The following is a 21,812-nucleotide window of genomic DNA, read 5'->3' on the forward strand; positions in this document are numbered from 1 at the left end:
TATTAAGTGTGAGGTAAACGAGAAGAGAATCAATAAAAATGTTATTCTTCGCCATGGCTGGTTGTTCAAAGGAAGTTGAGTCAAAAAACTTGACTCGATTTTCAGAACAAGTTTTGTCACTAACAGTCTAATGGACTTAAACTGAAGGAGATAAGGTAAGTTACAGTGCAATAGTGACAAACCTTTTTCTGAATAACCAGGCCATTTAACTCTGTGTTCTCTCTTCCAGTTAAGGTCACACGTTAGTTAACTTGGTATTATCTATTTCAGTCTAAATGTCCATTAGCTATACTGCCAAGGTAAGTTAATGTCAAGTTAACATCTTTTCAACAAATATTGTAATTTGATTCAATATTCAGCTGTTACCTTCAGCAAAAGATGATGACTACATTAGCTAATAGAAATGTGACATTTGTATTTTTTTGACAATTCTTATTTTTCCCAATCATGGTTATTAGCAAAATCAGCGGTAAACACCTGCCTTTTTGGTTGATGGTTTTCATTTGTGACCAAGAGTAATTTATGAGTATTGAAATGAAAATTATTCAACCCCAATAGATTTTTTTTTAAAATCTGGTTGGTTATTGTGCCATCCCAGATATTGCTCAAAGGAGATCAGTTGCTGATAATCTTAACCATGATCCTTCCCTGACATTGTCATTTATCACTCCAGGCATTAGTATGCTGGCCGCCCATTTCTGACCTTTACGATCAAAGCTATGCCCGGGAGAAACACAGCTTAAGATATACGTATCAGACGGAATTTAATATCGAAACAAAATACGTGGTATCGATAAAGCAGGCCTACATGAAGAAGGTGAAAAAGTCGATAGGTCATGACAATGCCACTGAGGTGGATGGAGTCCAGTTAATTTGGGAGAAATTAGTCATGGGTTTAAAATAGATAACCAATTTCGATGGCCTAGTTCGGCTTGCGTCTGTCCTTTACAGGATGAGGTGAGAGCAATTCAACATGTTGCCACGATGATATCCAACGCAACAGGTGACACAGCTATATTTGTCACAAAGTGTCATGTAATCAATACATCTGAGATATATCACATATCATATAAAATGGCCTGAACAATCATCACTATATTTAGCATGGTCAGCCATCATGGGTGTGGTGTTTCAAATACTTCGTAGATGACATGATACCAAAAATATACTAAAAATTTCCTCATATTCAATTTGTAACAAGATATTCATGCAAAATCAAATGATCGGATGCAGAAATTTACTCATCATCAAGTGTTGGTCAGCAGAATTTTACTCATCATTAAAAGTGTTTGTAAGCAGACATTTCCTCATAATCACGTTTTTGTAAACAGAAATTTACTCAACATCAAGTATTTGTAAGAAGAAATTTACTCATCATCAAGTGTTTTGAGGCAGGAACTTACTCACCATTAAGTATTTGTAGGAAGAAATTTAATCACATCAACTCAAGACAACACATCAAATATCTAATGCACACAGGGTATATCATGGTGAGATGTTTGTGTGGGCTCGGCAAAGTTAAAATGATATAGAATCATGACGATAAAACATACAACACCCACTCCATCTAAGAGATTCTGATGAAACTAACGATTTGCTCTTCTTCCAATGGCTAGTAATGGGATGGATGCAGACTAATGTTTAGACGAAGTTTTCAAAGGAAAGACAGTCTCTTGAAAAAAAGAGATCGTAAATAAAGGAAGGTGGTTTTTGAGATAATTTGGGAAGGTTTTGTGTTCGATAATGAAAATACATGTAATGTGAATATGACACTTCTGACCTTTTGTTTCTCAAAGGATAAGACATGTCATCAAAATTAAAGGTTTTAGCTTAAACTAGTAATACTTACAAATTGCGTCGTTTTTTGGACCCTGATGCCGTATGCTGCTGGTGTGTTTCTCTTCTCTCATCATCAGAGCCTCCGGGCGATAATTTCTCGATTGGACTTGTTACCACACTTTCTCTCTTTTCCCTCTGTTCACTCTGAAGTTAGAAAAATAACAATCATTAAACTAGGTCATCATTACACGTAAGCTTATATTCTAAACTGCCAAATTTTCACAGACATTTTTTACTTTTTTATTTTGCAAATATCATTAAAAAACCCTGTTATTATAAAAAAAATACAAATACTAATTTTACAACCATCACAACTGGACCATGGGGCTGGTAAAATTTTCAAAAAAGGCTGAAGAAGATAAAAAACGCAATCTTCCATTTCTTTTGTCAATCTGTCGTTGTACATGCTGCTTGCGACATCACAGCACACCAGAACCAAGTTGAGCGGACATTTTTCCTTATATTTTCGCATTGGAGGGAATCTTCTTACGTTCAAACCGAGGGCAACATGAATTTTTTGGACAACGAGGAACATTATCCAACTTCAAGGTAAGCTTATCAATTTGCTTCAATGAAATGTTTAAAATCATGTTATATCCAAATATGATTAGGGACCATGCATGTCATGAGTTAGGATACAGGCTGTGAGATCAGCTAAAGACAGAAAAGGTAGAGCCAAAGTCTTCAAAATGATAATACGGATGTTCATGTCAGGTTTTAGTTCATCTATATTAGGAAACTGGGCATGCCTAAAATAGTGTGTTGCTGCTGCATGCAAAATCAGTTTTTAGTAAGAGGGGATTAAAGTAGCTGGGGAAGTCTGGCACCAGTTTGAAATTCTATGGGGGGTCAGACGAGGTGCCTGACAGACGAGCCAAAACGTAGTTGGAGGGCACATCTTCGACTAACACTTTGTCTGATGATGCCCATGAAGCTTAGAGACAGGCATGTCATGCTTGGCACATGATAGTTTATTGTACCGAGTATCAAGAGTAGGCCTAGCTACCCTTTTACTAGGGTGCTGTGAGGATGGCACATACGACTGGCTGAAGCAAGTATGTTGAAACAAAAAACTCCCTGACCCTACCTTCAAATTATTTTTTCTTGAAAGAGTAAAAGACAAACCTGTTTCCTTTGTTTTGTCTCATGTTCAATGTCATGTCTTAGAAACAGGGCATGAGGTGGTACATCCTTCGTACACCCTGCGCTATGACTCCGTCTCAACGGCCGCAAGATTTTTGTAAACCTATGCTTCTTAGACACAATCATACTTTGTGAATGGCTCGGCATTGAGGAACGTTTAGGTTTTGATCTTGACTCCCCCTCATGGTCACTTTCAGAACCAGAATCGAATGTGAAGTGGACACGAAGCTGGCCATGGTCGCTTGGACTTGTGCCACTTCCCCCACTATCAGGAGTAAGCGCAACTGAGGAAATCCCCTCCGCACTAAGACTATGAATATGGCCACCACGAATATTGTTATTATATTGCGTTGCTCCAGTAATCGTTAGTTTCTCCACATCATCACAGACACTATCTTTTGATGTTTTCGACATGCTTGCTGACGACGATCCTGAAAGAGTTCCCTCAGCTGATTCAGCACTCCCACGTTTCCTCCCTGGACACAGCTCTGGTGAACTTCTCACTTTCAGATGGCTCATATTTTTCGACTTTGACTTCGAAGTGGACAAAAAGAAACCCTTGCTCGTTTGTTTTGGACTGAGCCGGCAACTTATGTTATGTCTCCATTCTTTGAGCGATGATGTTGTGGAACCTTTCTCCTTTGACTTCGCTGCCGATTCTTTTGACTTTGACTTCGAGTCTTTTGACCTTGACCCTAATTCTTTCGACCTTGACCCTGATTCTTTTGACTTTGACCCTTTTTCCTCCTGAAAGAACAAGACACTCTGTAAAGACAACTTCCCCTGTCTTTGATTGCTGCCACTAGCCTTCATTTTTATACGCATTGTTTTATTTTAGATCTAGGGCGTTGATATTTAGTCCTTGATAGAGAAGATCGTTAGATACATTATGCTGGGTACTCACACACTGTTCAATTAGAAAGTGGACTTTTGATAAAACCCTGTCATGTTCTGTTTCAGGGCCCTTGCGGGCATTTTAACAACACCACCAAGAGCTGATGATGTAAATGATGTCACCCAACATCACGCGGGACAAACTAACAAATCCAGCGAACAGAACAAGCAAATGACACCATGCAAGAGGATTGGATCTCGACAGACTTTTATCAATTCATCTTGTGTTGGTTTGTTTTTAAAAAAACAAACCAAGGAGGTGCAGTGAGGTATGTGCTGATTGCACCTACCAGCAGATTCTATTAGCTGCTTTGTCATTGGCAAAGAGTGCTATTTTGATGGCAATCTCTGCCAATCGAACAAGGTAAGATCATTATCCTTCATCTTCTTTTGCTTAAAGTCAGAGATGCCGATGTCACGATTCAATGTTATGATGTTGAATTATTTGACAGCATTTACTTTCCTAATGTAAAGTGAACCTAGTGCCTTCTTTACAGCAAGAGGAAATCCTTTGGTGCAAAAAAATGTGCCCTGCTTTTAAAATGTGAACATACTAATCAAATAAAAGTGCAAGGAGAGCAAATTTGAACAACAGAGAAAGCGAAAGTGAATGACTTGATAAATTAAGTAAAGGAGGTCCTGGTGCTTTTACAGATGAACAGAATGGTATCTCCTACCAAGAGGACCAAAAAGTCTTCCCTTATGACTCCACTAGAGACCATGATGGCAGAGGCTACTCATATAACCTTTTTTTCAGGATCAAGTACATGTGAAGGGGGAATCAACATACATAATGTGGTCAAGCAGACATTTGAGACCAACTCATCGAGGCCTTTATCCAGGCATCTGCATTGGCATATGAAGCTTTGGGCGCCGTCGGACTGAGAACGCAGGACCAGCGTGTGAATGACTGATGATGGCAGTCTAAACTGCACCCTGCCTCACCACCACATCCTATTAAGACTTGCTGATGGTATACATAGTTAACTATTATGCTTCAAGGCAACAGAAAATCATAATTATACTTAGAGCATGATTTCAGAGATGGCAGCACACCAGATTTTATACTATCTTCTCTAATCCAGATTGAAACAATTCAAAATGCAACAGGTATGTCAATTTGTATCTAATTTGCTTGTAAACAACAAAATCGACAATGTGACCATTCATTCAGTTATTGAGCTCTGGTGTAGGCATTCATTCAATCACATGTCAACTTTTCTGCATCTGCAACAGGGCGGGGGGGGATCGGCTTGGTGGAGAGTAGTGCAGCTATCTGTTTCCCCCTTTTGTTTCAGAAGCAGAACTAGAAGTCCAAGAAAAAGAGGTCTCGTTTTTACGACGATTGCAGTACCGTATGAGTATGAGTACCTGTTTTCCCCACTATATGTTCATCATTTTTCAAGGTGAAGAAATCAAGAAAATGTAGGCCTGTTTGTTCCATTTTGGGAAGTTGCTGGTTGAACAAATTTGGCGTCAATGGAGGCCAGGGCCAGAAGTCTGCAGAATTAAGTTTTTTGAAGAGACCTATCAAAACCTCCCGTTCGGCTCTAACGTGAAGATTTAGAAGGACAAGGTTAAAGACAACTCCAGCTGCAAACAAATAGTGTGCGCCTCTTCCACACGAGACAGTGCATTGCATTTGCTACGTTATTGGCTAAAAAACAGCTACACATGACATGACAAAAATTTTGTTTGCTTTACCTATTATAAACTACATCAAGCAAATACCAACTACAGGAGATGTGATGACATGCAAACACCACTGGCAAGCGATTAGTTCAACCAAACACCTCAAATCACGAAACTATAAGAAAGGGGGAGAATAGACAAAGCTGTGGGTCGCCTCGATGTGTTGGGACTATTGGATTGAGAATGGGACTTATAATTACCAGTACCTAGCCTCCACACTGACAAGACTAAGGCATTATCAGTAATAACTTTGACTTACCGTCTCCTCTAAGACTGCAGTAGAGCTAGAGGTACAGCTCAGGACCTGGGTGCTACTACCACCACCAGTCAGATTAGTAGTCTTTTGGCTAGTCGACGTGCTGCTGCTCGAAGACCAACTGGTTACCTGAAAAATGCAACAAAAGTGTAAGATTAAAAACACCAATTTGATTAAAGAAGTCCTAAAATGTGAAAAATGCAGGTCCGCCACCGACAGTTTCGATTGCCCAAAACATCTATTTGAGTAGTGCCAGCGGTTATGTCCCGTAATCTCAAAGACAGAGACGTTAGCTTGAGTTGGCTAACAGTGTTGAGTGAACTTGTCCCTGCATGCTGGTTGTGCCTTTGTCCTCAAAATGCCATTTTGGAACAATTGAAAATTATAATTAAATGCCCTGATATCTCTTTCCGTGCAACCCAGCAATGATAAGAATGATGTCTTTCGATTACGACAATGGCCATTGCGCTAAGCTTGGCCTATTGTTAAAGTAAAAGTAGTTTAATACACTTTCACAACCCATGAAAATGCACTTTTGTTGATGGGGGGGGGGGGGGGGGGTGTGAAGAAAATCCTTTAAAACATCCTCTTGAATCTTCTTGGGTTAATATTTCCACGACTCTGATAACCCTGGCTGTCTCCTGATAATCTCCTTGTATGAAGTGTGTCCTAACACCTATTGATCTTCAATGGCCAGAGAACCCATTCTGACAGCAATTACAAAATCGATAGGAAGTGCATCGGCGAAAGAGCCCTATCGGAATAAATCTCTGTTCATCTGTGTAACCACTAAATTGTGGCATGGGGCTGTCATTACTGGCAGGTTTAAAGGGACAATGATATAGTGAGCAATTCACTGTCCGATGGATACAGACATTTTAGAAAAAAGTTCAGATCAATATTCTTTAAATGGATGCAGAGAATCATAATCTCATACGTCACAACAAAGTTATTGCCAATAAAATGATAGTGCACACAATATTTATGCATCAGCTAACATACTAGACACAGCTTGTTATGCCAGTTTAATGCACAATACCAGCAACTATCTGAATTCTCTGTCAGCCATGTCGTGCTGACAAAAAGTTTGCGAGGTCTGTCATCAAGCATTATAACCAGAATAATCCTGGCTCATTGTCGATGCTACCAAAAAAATATGTCAGCTTGGGAGTGTGAGAGTGCCTGGCAATGCCTGTCCACCCATCCATCATGGCTATTGTTTGAAGTTGTTTTGGTGATCTGATGGTCGTGTAGATGATCTGTAACAGTCACTAATTACTCCCAGTGTCCCAAGCTTGTGTTTGAAACAACTTAACCAGAAATTTACTCATGAAGTGTCAAGTGCGAGCGCAAATAAATTACCTTGGACAAATTTATTTTGCTGAAGTTGGGAGGCTGAAAATGTTGCTGCATAATTTTCAGAAAAAGAATTTGAGGGAAAAACATACATCATTTAATCATTTAAAAACTTTATCTGATATAAAAGGCCTCCCCAAACCAACGCACTGGAATAATTCTACCATCCGCTGCTATTCTCTTGACGAAGTTTGACATGCAACCATTTGAAAATGATTCTTTGATTTTCGTTTCGTGACCCATGGGGAGGTGCTATATATAGCCTGTGATCAAAGTTGATAAATTGATTGTTTTATGTAGTGCATTTGAATTTTTATTGATCCCGTGAAGGGTATGTAGATGTAATGAAATGTAGAGGTTGAACTGATAAATTTGGTTTGCTGTTTTATTTTACCTCTTCGTGACTCTGACGAAGGTGACATGCAGCACTTTCTTATGGGTAGTATGAAGGGTATAGTGGAGCTGCTGGGCTAGTGCAACGAAATATCTAAAAGTTAGTGGGGATTTGAAAAAAGATAATGGTTAACCAGCAAAAGTTATACCAGGACATGTATGTAGGCTACCCGTTGACTGGAATAGGGAAATTGTGCCGGACTCTTTCTCCAGAAAAAAAAAGTGGTAACCGTTGTGATGATAGTTCGTAATCACAAATAAATGAGACTTATTGCAGCACCAATGACCAAACAATATCCTGCAATTGTGTTGATCGTTTCAATGAATTTGCATGTGGCTGATTGTTCTGGCACGCTCATGTCCTTCAGCATTTTGTCAGTTTTTTTCATATCGATGTGGATGACAAAAAGTGGGTTCTGGGTTGGGCTGCTCTGTCCGATTTTGTGTAAATGTATGTCAAAAATGTATGTCATTTTCCTTTTACAGAAGCTAGAAGTACTTAGTAAATAATAATATTTCAAAGTTGATGCAGGTGGGAAGAAAGTAAGTGATAGTGTGCATCAATAAAAATCACCAGTACCAGAACCAAGGTCATCGGACCGGAGAGATGTAGTGCAAAGAACGAACTGTAGATGCCGCAATGAGAACACAACAGTACCCTGGATGGAGGTATGAAGTATATCCAAGGTAAAAATATGATAAAGTATCTATAACCAGAAATTACCAATCCGGTAAAATGGTTAGCAGTATTCTTAAACAATGGCTGCCCTTCCTGCAATATAATGCCAAACGAGATGATTTCTCTTGGGGCTTGCCCAGCAATTTGGCTGGTCGTATATCTGGCATTGCCTGGATACTGTTATGTGCTGGAAGACAAATGAGCAAAATGCTCGGTGTGATCTATTTGGAAGAGTACAAGGGGAAAATAGGTTGATGAGAGTGTTCTGGTCAGCTACACTGAGGCTGGCCTTGAGAGCCTACCCCTCCCCCAAATTTTTTCGCGCGCTTTAATTTCTCAGATTTTCCGAATACTTTCCATTCGCAGTATTGTACTTTACGATAATTTCCTATGCGGATGAATAAAAGGAATAATGGTATGTTTTTCCATCGAGTACATTCATACATCAACATGCGTACATGTAGGGTATATTTGTGACAGAGCATGGCATTTGATTGCCGTAGAAGTCTGTCGAGGTTTGTCCAGATTTTCTTAAAGTGTGTGTGTGTGTTATGTACATGGTTGTAACGGTCAGAACTCAAAGTTGACATGTTGCATGATCAATTGGACATGACTGTACTGATGTCGATGTTATGCATGAAGCATTGATCTCAACGATGTTGTAGCCCAGTCCTTGTCATGATTCTCATCCCAGCCGGTATGTGAGGCTGTTCGTAATCATGTCCGAGTATGTCCTCCCGTAACTTCTGTTGGAGATGCTGTTTCAGATTTGTTGCTTGCAGCCATCATATATGCTAGTATTACAAAAGCCTGAATTCAAATGTCACTTAAATTTACAGCTTTGCAAAAGTTCAGTCAAACTCAACTTTAACAAACCTACAATGCATTTACGCATTACTGACCTGCTGACCTAGATAAATGTACATTCCGATATTGCATGTTGATAATTGCATCAAATGGACCCGGAAGTTGTAGGTTAAAAGCATATCCATCCCAATGGGCCAATGTCCTACAAAAAAGCTGAATTGGACCATACCGTGATAAATCATGCCATTGATAGAGAGATTCTGACCAAATGTATTTTTTTCGAATTGTTAATTTGACAGATCAGAATGAAATATTACAAATTGATGTGGTTATTTCATACATGTGCAGAGTATATTGAGGCAAAATATAACAGCAGGGCCTGGAATTTGGACGTGACAAAAGTGAAAGTGTTATCTTTCTCTAAGGCGTATATAGCATGTTCCTTAAAAATGTGAGCTGTGAGCTGTCTTATCAGAAATGGCTAACTACTTCGGCTAAGGCGAATTAAACCTATTTCCTGATTTAAGACATAGCTTCTCTAAGTTCAAATATTTTTTTCACTTGATTTTTTTCCTGCTCAAAATGAAGAGACATCATAATTTTTGGACTTTGAAAAAATTTCAGGATTTTGAACTTCAACTCTGAAAGATGAAAAAAATTTTAAGTCAAAATATTTTTTTCACTTGATTTTTTTTCTGCTTAAAATGACGAAACATCATCAGTCCAAAATTTTTTTTGACTTTAAACATTTTTCAGAATTTTGAACTTATGAAAAAATTCAACTCTGAAGGATGAAAAAATAGCCCGACCAATAGATATTGCGGGCAGGTGTGTTTGGTCATCATCAGCGAGTCTTGGTGAGCCCTTATCAAGAAAACCAATAAGATTTCATTTTCAAAGATTTTAACTTTTTCATCCTTCGGTATCGTGCACCACATCAGATATTCAGTCTCACCCTAACATTTTTTTGGTAACATGTACACATATCCACTTCTATATATTACTGACTGACTACACTCTGAAATCAATCTGATTAAGTGTTACAAATGTACCCTTTCAGCATTGCGTGGTGGTGCTTACACAACCTTTTAAATTATTGACTCATTCAGTTACATTCTTGAAGCAATGCGGTACATTAATACAGCAAATAAAATTGAGTGTATGTGTTTTTCCACTGATTGGAGGCTGTGTAGCTTGCAATCCATTAAATTGATTAAGTTGTGCAGTGTGTTTATGCCCGTTAACCCTCCAACCACAGAATGAGTAGAAAAACCCCAAGTTGTTATAGATATATTTTGAGTACCGACTTAAGAGATGCATTTACATAAAGAATCACGTAAGCTGATAGTGCACATAAATCAATGTGAGATGTAGATGCCTGGACAACAAGTTGGCCTTCTCTTGCTTCAACAAAAAGAGAGTGATGGAGAGGCGATATAACTGAATGGCAAGTGGCCTCCTGCACAACCGATTGAGGATGTAGATGACTTGAGAGCAAGTTAACCCACTGCTCAACCGAGGATGTTGATGACTTGAGAGCAAGTTAACCCACTGCTCAGCCCAGGACGTAGATGACTTGAGAGCATGCGAGTTAACCTACTGCTCAACCGAGGACGTAGATGACTTGAGAGCAAGTTAACCTACTGCTCAACTGAGGACGTAGCCGCAAGTTAATCCACTGCTCAATCCAGGACGTAGATGACTTCAGAGCAAGTTAACCCACTGCTCAATCCAGGACGTAGATGACTTCAGAGCAAGTTAACCCACTGCTCAACCCAGGACGTAGATGACTTCAGAGCAAGTTAACCCACTGCTCAACCCAGGACGTAGATGACCTGAAGGCAAGTTAACCCACTGCTCAACCCAGGACGTAGATGACTTGAGAGCATGCAAGTTAACCCACTGCTCAACCGAGGACGTAGATGACTTCAGAGCAAGTTAACCTACTGCTTTCTCGATGGTGTAAGTGACTGCAAAGGAAGGTTGCCGCACATCTGCTGTTTTTGGTGATGTAAATATAAACTTGAGAGCTAGTTTTCGAGAATGTGGTAGAAGCTGAAGAGCAAGTTGGCGTATTGCGAGGAGGTAGATGGTAAAGGTGAAAGTCTGTCTTCTGCTTTTTAGAGGAAACAGAAAGTTTGTGTACTCGTTGTTAGAGAAAGTAGAACGAGCAGGTTGGCAGAGTGGTTTTACAGGTTAGAATCCACAAGTAAGTTGATGAGAAGTATTCTTTGAAGTAATCCTGCTCATCAGCCCTGCTACCTACACACCTTGGCTAGGATAATCACACCAACACATGTTCATGCTACAGGTTATCAGACATTGTAGAAAGATGAGGAAAAAAGGAGGGACCTGATGGGGAATGGTGGTTATTGTTAGCACAGTCAGAGTTTGAACTGTATCAGAGCAATGCTTTGAGAGGAGGGTACAGATGGGAGAGTTGCAACCTGTCCAGGAGTGTTCAAGGTAACTACCTGTGATCTACTACTGTTTTAGGAGTACATGTACAGTAAAAAAGATATCCCAGTGTATATGAGAGACTTGAGTATGTGCCCACTTGCTTTTATATTGGCTGTTTTCGTTCCAATTTTTTAACCATTGGCAAATATATTAAACCCAGTTTTTTTCCATCACTCTTTTCTTTCAGTAATGTAAGGATCGAACAAACTATCATCTAGGACAAATCCATAATTTGTGACAAGATGTAAGGTATCTTCATGATCGACTTCACCAGGAGAAAACGATCATCTAAGCCCCAGAATTGTTTCTGAGTATGGACCAAACATCTCTTTTGGCTCACTTTGATAGCACACGATAGCCCATCGATACAGGCCTACAGGGCTAGGGCTGTGGGGAACTACTCAGAGGACAATTTTCTTCGATTAGTGACCTGATGCTGTCGTTTGTGTCAATGACCAGATCAGTGACCAGGAGCACAGCAAGAAGTAGGTCTTCAGTTTTAGTTTGACCTTCATTAGGACACAGAATATGACAAATTGCCAGTTCAATGTTATCATGGATGCAACGCGCAGTTGATTCGTGCTGCAAAGGTCAAGCCTGACCCTCTTTCCTCTGCCATTTAATGTCTGGAGTCAGCCTGTAGGTCTGCACTATACTTCCAGTAGCTGTTCAAGGTAGCCGACATAAAATGGTGCTTCGGCATCTTCAGAACCTGCCGGTGAAACACTAGAACCTAAGCAGAAACTTTAAAATATTCCAAAGATGCTTATCTTGATGAATATACACTGTCCTACCTTTCTGTTCTCCCTGCTACAGCAGTTATTTCCCATACAAATATCCCTAAAAACAACTTTGGCACAGTTATTCTAGGCATAGCAAGTATATCCTCTCCTTGGTATTCCTTTGCATTCTACAGTTGGTTTACTTATGTTGATTCCAGTCACACTGGTGTAATTTGTTGTGCATTATGTACAGCAGGCATACACATTTCTATTGGTGAAGTCATCTGCTATGGTGGAAATACCAAGTCGATATTTTCACGTTAAGTATGCCTGAGTCTCCAGTTTAATTGCTGAAGGAAAGTACAGGTATTTTTGGTAGATTAAGCTGAAATTTCCTTGCTCTTCACCTCATCTTAAGTTGGTTACATGTGGTTTTGCAGGTGGTTGTGTACTTTTTTACGTTTGGCCCAAACTACTGTGTGTCGTGTTAAACTTCATCATAAAACCTCCTGACCAGACTACGTTCTGTGCACTCACTATCAATAATCATCATTAATTTCCTAAAAAGTCTGACTGATTATTATCTAAACTGTCATGGCATTATTACAGCGGTGGTGAGAATTATGGAATAATTAGGCAAACCCTCGGTGGTGTAATTAGCAATCATTAAAATACCCTCGCAGCATCAAGAATAATTAGTGGTCCTGTTTTTTGCAGCGCATCTCTCTGTTAATATTTGCTGCTGTGTTCAGCATGTTTTGTTTTAGAAGAATTTAGTAGAAGTATATATTGTACTCTTGTGTTTCATAATATTCATATCATGCTTCTGCTTTTTGATTACTTGGCTCACTTTTGCGAGGGGGTCGTCCGTTATTTACTGTTATGTCGAGAACTTAAAATTACTGGGCATGGGCGTTTCATAGTTTATTTGATTTTCGATATTTTTCATTTCTATCCGGTAATATCTTGCACTCTGTGACGGCTTGATCATCCAAATCACGAAGATGTTCTTTAATCAAACTCAGTCAGCATTATGAAATGTTCCCATCAGAACAAGTTTCACATCGGTTGGTTCGGAATCCCTGGTGACGTGCTTTCTTCAAATCCTCGGATGTAAGTGATCAGTTTTGGGCTAACGCTCTCCCAGCTTCCATCTACGGGACTTGCTTTTTGCATCACCCTCTGATCGATATGGGTGATCTACTTTTATGTGCACTTACAATGATTGATTTCAGAATAAGTGTCCATTTTCCGACGAAGTAGTAGCACATTGGTGATTCTCTGCCTTTGGAGAGTGATGCTGACGTGAATTCTTCGGTTCAGACGCAAATATAAATTGCATGTGCCATCTGCGCAAAGGCAACAAATCCACCAACTTGATCTATATGTGAGGATCAACATACATCCCAATTTAATTCCTGAGCCTGGCTGCCGGCACGCTAAAATTTGGTTTATGTGTTTGATCCCCGCTTCTTTTTTAGATTGTTCGTTACTTCCCGTGAAACGTGCCCAGTTTCATTGGCCAAACGTGATGCTGGAGTCTACACTAGTCTTTTCCCCGTTTTGTGCCAAATTACTGGAATACTAGTTTATCACTATACAGCCATCACGCAACCATTGGGCATGTCCACATTCACTTGCATCACAATCAAATTTGGCCTCGCCTCCGAGGCTGCAGCGTATTGCAGTTGAGTTATCGACCCGAGCGAAACTTCTGGTTAAAGACCCGAAGGAACCTTTAAATAGTTGTTACATCTTCAAGACAAGGTCGCCCTCAATCAAACCAGATGGCCAGTCTCCAAGGAGCGATCGCCGGTAATCACACTAAAGTACATATTCGGAATCTCAATGGATAGCCACTCCATTACTGCGATCGCGTCTCGGCTTCATTGGGTCATATCAGCCAGATTCTCGGTCACAGTAGGCTCCCAGGGGCAGCTTAATCTCTAGGGACAACCCCTTCATGGTCTCGGGATCCCTCCGGGACACATGGTATCGGTCTTGGTCAGTCGTTGTCGGTAAACACTGCCGTCTTACTTCTAACCCTTCCAACAACGATTATCGCCGCTCTTTCCTGTATTGAGAGCATATTTCATTACGTGGTCGCGTCTCCTCTTCATTAGCTCATATAAGCCAGGTACTCGGTCACATTAGGCCAGCCTTCCAGTGGCAGCTGGTGGTAATCAGACTGACCTAGCGTCTCATTGGAAACCCCATTATGGATTTCGGACCCAACCCATATCAGTCTTATCCGGACGACTGTCTTCTGACTGACCCATCATAATATGAGAATTCATTTCATCTCGGTGGCCACACCTTGGCTTCATTGGCTTCATTGGCTCCCCAGATAACTTGGTCAAAATAGATCAGCCTCCCAGGGGTGGCGGTCGGTTATCAGACGTCAATGTACTCCACAGAGTCACTCGTCGTGTTGCTGTCAAGGGAAATACTGTATTACAAAATCCGCAACAGCGCCAAAGGTCGGATTATTCTGGTCTTACGTGCGGCATGTTCATTTATGTACAGTTATAAGCCGACGGTCAACATTTGGCGAATGAAACCTAAAAGTTACATTAATCCAATCAATGTCAGTTTCGGGATGGTTCCAAGGCCAGCGAAGATGAATCGAATCATTTAAATGTTTAACCGATGAAGCAGTATTGGTGACTTGATTGATTGAGAATATTTCGTACTTGGGACATGTAATGGAATTACAATGACGCCGATTCCTACATAACTGATGGCCACAGAAATCCATAGTTACTTTGCTCTCGCGTTAAATCTTGAAATAACCAATGAATGACAAGTAGTAGCTTGAGAGGATTGATCTCAGTGGTTCTCTCTGAATCGAACTGTTTACTGAGATTGATTTAGGCTGCTCAAGGTCGGTCGATAAATCGATATGTGACATAGAAGCAGATTTCTGTGGCTGTCAGTTTAGTCAGGGTCAGACTATTGAGTCGGGTTCCACAAAAGATGCTGCTTTTCCGTGGACTGTATTTTAATGTGCTCTGAGATACGTGTCGGCCGCTCTTCGAACATTTGTCTGGGCCCCCTGACCCCAGCCTCTGCTTATAGGCTTCAATTAAAGCACTTTTTCTAGTCGTTTTCCTTATAACCTTTCGAATATAGTGTTCTCTTGTCCATAAGGAAGTCGTGTTCAGATATTCATGACTTCTAATATAACAAATTCTTGGCTTATGGTTACCAGAACTGATGGTAGTTCGGAGGGTAATTTGCAGTAAATCAAATGAACAGTAGTTTTATCTGCTGATTCCTTCGTCCACTGGGAGACATTAAAATGAGACTAGTTCTATTTTGGCTTTAGACTACAGGGTAAATAGATGTTTAAATGATAGAGAGGTATTTGCAGAAAAAATACGTGGTTATGCATACAGACAGTGACTTTTCATTGTGGAAGCCTGCTATCAAATTCGAGAAATCTGAAGTCTTTTAATCCCCATGGCTTTCTGAGGTTCCTACTCAACGGCCAGCTCCTGTTTAAGCGATGAAGAGGCTAAACATGTAGCGCCATTGGTTCAGTTCATAATCAGTAATATTGTTTGAAGTTTATCTCTCAAAAAACAACCTGCCAACTGGCGTTCAGTTCAACCGTTAGTCGAATCGATGGCATGAGACTGATAACACCTTTGCTCATGCACCACACGGCAACAGGTTTTGAACGTTATTAGAAATGAATAACAACAAAAAATAAAAACTCATCTTCTTTGATGTTGCATGTATATGTTGGACGATCTACTGAATCAGCGGAGATTGGTGTCGAACAGTTTGATAATAAAGTTTCAGCCAAGACATTCCCTGCTACACGTAGCGGTTACAATATCCTATGGCCTTCACCATAGATTTTGCATTTTTCATCAGTGGGTATTGCTGTTCGACAATTCGATCATAAAGTTAAAAGTTTAGCCAAAACATTTCCCGTGGTTCACCGGAGAGGTGGACGTATCATCCCGAGATTCGTGTACAGCAGTTCGATCGTTTTAAAGTTTAAAGTTCAGCCAAGACATTTCAGGTGGTTCCCCGCTGATGGCTTATCTGTTGGTTTCAACATCTGATCTCTAGGCAAGGTAGCCCATATATCATGAGAGGTTCAATGCACTACCATTTTACCGATATTGCGGGCAAAGATGAACGCCCTGGCAATAGTACGGCTGCCTTATTTAACTGTTGAAAAAAGGCGCACCATCCAAAACTTCGTCTCAAGTGTTGCTAGAGCTGGACTAAGGTATGCAAATGGAGGGAAGACCCAGCCCCTGGATGACTATATAGCTGCAACACCCACGCGAACGCATGATACGTCACGTGGTACATTGAGAGAAGGACTAGTTCTCCAACGTAGCTGCAATAGGTCTGAGACACATTTTGGCAGCGGCTAAATTGCAACACTGCCTTACCAACCGGAGGGTCAAAAAGGTCCGATATCTTAATTACATTTTCATCTGAAGATCATTTGAATTTAAGTCCTCCAGTCTTCCAAGATTGACAAGTACACTACTGTCATGCTTTGCTTGCGTATTGAACTTCTTCCTTAGAATAGTAGCGGATCAGCATGATAACAAGGGTCCCAGTTCCCGTTGGCCTACACGTGATGGAAGAATTTGAGAAAAGAACGACTCACCGTAGTTCTGAGGCCGCGCTGATATTTCCAACTGAATCTATCAAAGCTTTCTGCCGTTCAGCGTCACACAAGTTACTCTAAAGCAGTATTTGGTTTGCACTGAAATCGATATAGTGCAGTCCCGTCACTGGCTCGAATCTTCACCAACAAAAGCATAGTTTGGTGCTCTTTTTCAGCAAATGCCATCTGGCACTTTGAGGAAGAACTAGGACCGTTTGTGGTTAAGTTCTTCCATCGATTGGTGGGATTTGTGATTTGTAAGACATGAGCGTCAGGAAAAACATCATCAATAATAAAGTGCCAACTATTTATTTTTATTTTCATGGCAGGTTGAGAAATACTCAATTGCCGTTAAGGGATATGAAGAAGCTGACCACAAGCACACAAGCAATGCCTCTTAGTTGCTTCGGCCTGTCATGACAATTCTTCTACTTGGGTTGCTTGACTCCTTGTTCTTTTCGCTGAATTCGCATTTTGCTTGTTGATATGGAGAGCTTTTTAACAATTTGTTGGTGCCTTGGTTCTACAGCAGATGTTCATTTGAATAGGCATGTTACCAGTTGAATTCGTCCGTCGCCTGTGCGCTGCCTGTTGCATTGAGAAATTTGAACACCTCTGCTGGTAACGTTGCCAGTCGAGGTTGCATTCGCGATCGGTTACTCGAGTGACATTCAGAGTGACCTTCACTATGACCTTTGTTGCAAAACAAAGCCGTTACTGTCCTCAGTTTGAGCGGAATACACCTTGAGAACTGATCAGGTGCCGCAGTAAACAAGTCACTGCATCATTCTCAACCAATATTTGCCATCGATATTTATGGCAAACATTACAAACGAATTGATGTATTTGTATACTGATTCTGGGCCTAGATGGCAGATATTCGGTAATCGATTTGATTTAATGGACCCACGTCATCTTTACAAATAATGTTACAGAAAAATCAATAGCCAATTTTGAACCCGAACTTTACAAGCTATCCATATAGCCGTTCCTCGATCTCATTCAATGTGTTGAATTCGGGTAGACACTGCCAGTCGTTCGTCGTAGCGTAATAAACCAAGAGGTGAAATTTCTAGGTCAATATTAAGAAAAAATTTACATTCTTGTGATTGTGGATGGTAATCGCATTATTTCAGATAATATCAATGTCAAAATCGGCTTTGATACGTCACGACTCCATCTCTCCATCAAATGGCAAACTATCTCGCTGACATTATTGATCTGCAATTTCCTGCGAAAATCCCAGAGAAACCTTATTTAGTCTGAATAGCTCTACAGCAATTAATACACGAAGAGTAATTAAGAATAAAAGATGGAATGTTTGAAGTTGTTCACTTTGATTGAAAGCCACCATAATGTTTGCTTGATTGGATTAGATTGTTGGGTCGGTGATTAGGCTGGGAGAACGCAGCGGTGGATCTGCATCATGTGGTGGCCGGTCTTTAAAATCGTATACCATTCGAAAAATGAACGGTTTATTTGTTGCCCTCAGTAGCTTTGTGTCTTCTGAATCTTAAATGACACTATGCCATCAAACAAAAGCTTAAATTTTACAAAATAAAGGACTAAAAAAAATCCGATCTCGCAGACATCTGCCTCTGTTTGCTCCTGGCATTACGCATGCTGGTAAAGAGATAAAAGGAGGGAATTGCGGTCGTTTTGCTTCATGACCTTTCGCCCCCAGTCGTTTCGCCCCAAATCGATACATTGATATTTATTTCCTTGTTGTCGTAAATGTGGCTTGTACTTCACTCGCAGTCATAACATCCTTAATGTTGAAGATGAGTTTATTGTCGTTGGATAAGAGTGGCATTTGAAACCAGTCATTCATTGATTGCTTTAGGTAATGGAATGATTGAAGTAACTGAAAGTGTGTTATTGAGTAAATAATCTGAAGCAATTTCACTCTATAGGGTGATAGAAATTTCTTGCATAAAGACGCTATTTTTCGTACACAATTATTAAAAAACATGTAGAATGTTGCATGTTGAATGTTGGATAAGAGTGGCATTTGAAACCAGTCATTCATTGATTGCTTTAGGTAATGGAATGATTGAAGTAACTGAAAGTGTGTTATTGAGTAAATAATCTGAAGCAATTTCACTCTATAGGGTGATAGAAATTTCTTGCATAAAGACGCTATTTTTCGTACACAATTATTAAAGAACGTGTAGAATGTTGCATGTTGAATGTTGGATAAGAGTGGCATTTGAAACCAGTCATTCATTGATTGCTTTAGGTAATGGAATGATTGAAGTAACTGAAAGTGTGTTATTGAGTAAATAATCTGAAGCAATTTCACTCTATAGGGTGATAGAAATTTCTTGCATAAAGACGCTATTTTTCGTACACAATTATTAAAGAACGTGTAGAATGTTGCATGTTGAATGTTGGATAAGAGTGGCATTTGAAACCAGTCATTCATTGATTGCTTTAGGTAATGGAATGATTGAAGTAACTGAAAGTGTGTTATTGAGTAAATAATCTGAAGCAATTTCACTCTAGGGTGATGGAAATTTCTTGCATAAAGACGCTATTTTCGTACACAATTATTAAAGAACGTGTAGAATGTTGCAATGCCTGGTTGGATAAAAGAATTGATTATTCAGCAGATATATACACTTTAGCAAATGAGATGCAAGAATGAACACAGGCCTCGTTTTTCAATAAACAAATTAAAAAGCACAGTTACAGAACCAATTCAGTTTTTTTCATTAACTTAGTTTAAACTACGTGTATTGGCATTTGTAACCTATTGACATTTAAAAGAGTCTGGAGGCCCACGCTTGCTAAGCTATGATCTAAGAGGATGTGGAAATATTGAAGTTCGAGCCCGATAGAATACATACATCATCAGCAGTTGTATCATGCATCGATTAAACAATGCTGACAGGCTCAAGCTCTGGGAAAACAAAAGATTTATGCAATAGAAAACCGATAATGGCAACCAATAAAGTATGTTATTCGAGTCATTGAATCCATAGGTGTCGCACGAAGATCTCATCCAAGGATTTCAGAGGCAGAATTGGCAATCTCCGTTAAGAGGATGTTGCTTATTCACCTCGAATCTGTCACGAGGCTAGCAAACTAAAAACTTGGGTGTGCACCTAGGCGTGGTACTAATGGCGAGGCTTGGCGAATGAAAATTTTGATGGACCCTTTGGCGATTTACCACAGGTGGAGCCAGGTTTGTTGTCCTGATATTGTAGTTTTTGACTTGCATTTTTGAGTGAGTACTCGCGAGATTTTTATTGGATTGCTTTGATATTTTCAGGCCTTGTTTGGAATATCCTACAATAGGTCACTGAGAGTTTTCAAAGAATTTGTCACTTTACTAGAGATATTACAAGTCAAAAAGTGTCACAAATTTTTCCATGGCACCTGATATAAGAAATGAGCTAATCAAAAAAGGACATGATACACCTATTCTATTCAAACCTAGAGTTGATTGATACTCGAGAAACAGCACTTCGGATCGTGTTCGGTTGCTTTTCCTGTCGAAGAGTATGGCTTCGTCGTTCACCATCCCCAGGGAGGATTTTGCTGTGTGAAAGCAAACCCATTCACAAGGTTTCATCATTTATTTCTTTGTGCTGATACTATTCGAAGCATAAAGTACGCGTTCATTCCATCAGTGATATGACTTTTTCTTCACACTGGCAACAATACGCCGATGGATGTCATCATGACTGATTGGTTTCCATCAAAGTTCAGCTTGGTTGCAACTGCGCTAAGTCCTTAATATAAAGGGTGAAAAAAGTCGTGTGTGACAAGATCCCTCGGAGATTGGATGGAATTAACTCGGTAAAAAAGCTTCAGGGTTAGCGCAATAGCTGAGTGCTGGGTAAAAAGGTGAGCTGGACACCCCCACCTTAAAACAGTTGACCTCTCCGCTGTATACAACTGCTTTTCCGATCCATTCTGTCTCGTGTCGAAGCCCAGGAGACTTGAAGAGAAGTTATTTTGTTCCCCGATCATGTTTTCTTCACACTTTATATCACCATCAATTCTAATGTAGTTTCTCCGACCGAATTATGTAGGCATTCCACGTCTTCCACGGAGGAATTTTGGCTGTCACTCTAATATAAACAGGAATATAGTGTGCAGTGGAAAAAACGTATGGAATGTCCCCGTTAGTTATTGGAAAACTTGGCCAATCTAACGGATGATCAAACATAATCTTTGTTTATGTGCGTATTAGGATAGTTTGGGATAATGATGTATTGATTTACTAATCATGTCTATCAGGACAGCGAATTCGCATGATTTACTAATTCACTGGAAGCACCATACTGTACTGCCCATACGAAGTATATCTCGCTTTTTGCGTCAAACTGCCCAAATTAAAAGCTTCAGTTAAAGTTGACAAGTTGTGGTACCATACAATGAGAGTGCCATCAGAATTGCTCATGTTTAATGTAGTATACATATTACATATCATATCGGCAAATATTCAAAGTACACATACGTATCACTTCCAACAAAGGAAAGGGCCCATTCCTCTGTGATTTCTCCGGTTTTTCAGGAAAATCTTTTAAAATAGTGTGTCTCAACCGCAGAGCGGTTAATACACCATCTGGTAATGACGATTGATGAAGAAGGCAGGTTAGCGCAGTGTTCTAACCATCTTCGACTGAGGAATGTGTCCAGGAATGTTCATGTCGAGCAAACGATGTTTCTTTTTATGTATTCAGTCTTTTGGGCCACAGCGAACTCGACGAAAGAAGATGATACATTGGCCTGTACGACAAGCTGTATTCAGAGCAAAGACATCTCCTGAAGAGAGCAGACACAAAGAAGACGAAAGTACCTGCCGTACAATCGACTGAGAGCAGTGATGAGCAAGCGAAAGCTATGAAAGACTTGTTCTGCCGTTGACAGACTCGGGGACAGTGTTGTGCACCGACCACGACAGGAAGATTTCAAAAGGCA

At 40.1% G+C, this 21,812-nt stretch overlaps 2 protein-coding genes across 5 annotated transcripts in view; one reads left to right on the top strand and one right to left on the bottom strand.

Moving 5' to 3' along the window:
• The window catches only part of LOC135501891 (putative methyltransferase C9orf114), a 79,809-nt gene that overhangs the window by 28,476 nt on the left and 29,521 nt on the right, over nucleotides 1-21,812 (top strand). For both annotated transcript variants that reach the window (XR_010449663.1, XR_010449664.1), the window contains exon 11: nucleotides 271-299. The gene's annotated coding sequence lies outside the window, so the exon portion shown is untranslated. The remainder of the gene's footprint in view (nucleotides 1-270; nucleotides 300-21,812) is intronic.
• The window catches only part of LOC135501888 (regulator of G-protein signaling 5-like), a 46,986-nt gene that overhangs the window by 19,957 nt on the left and 5,217 nt on the right, over nucleotides 1-21,812 (bottom strand). The window contains exons 1-4 of one of the 3 annotated variants that reach the window (XM_064794289.1): nucleotides 12,314-12,364; nucleotides 5,828-5,953; nucleotides 2,965-3,729; nucleotides 1,850-1,983 (exon numbers count right to left, since the gene is read on the bottom strand). In XM_064794289.1, coding sequence (XP_064650359.1) covers nucleotides 1,850-1,983; nucleotides 2,965-3,729; nucleotides 5,828-5,953; nucleotides 12,314-12,349 — 1,061 coding nt within the window. In that variant the 5' untranslated portion in view covers nucleotides 12,350-12,364. Of the gene's footprint in view, nucleotides 1-1,849; nucleotides 1,984-2,964; nucleotides 3,730-5,827; nucleotides 5,954-12,313; nucleotides 12,365-21,812 lie in introns of those variants that run through there. The other 2 variants (XM_064794288.1, XM_064794290.1) reach the window with 2 other exon arrangements.

This window comes from Lineus longissimus, chromosome 17 (assembly GCF_910592395.1).
Source record: "Lineus longissimus chromosome 17, tnLinLong1.2, whole genome shotgun sequence".
Lineage (NCBI taxonomy): Eukaryota > Metazoa > Nemertea > Pilidiophora > Heteronemertea > Lineidae > Lineus > Lineus longissimus.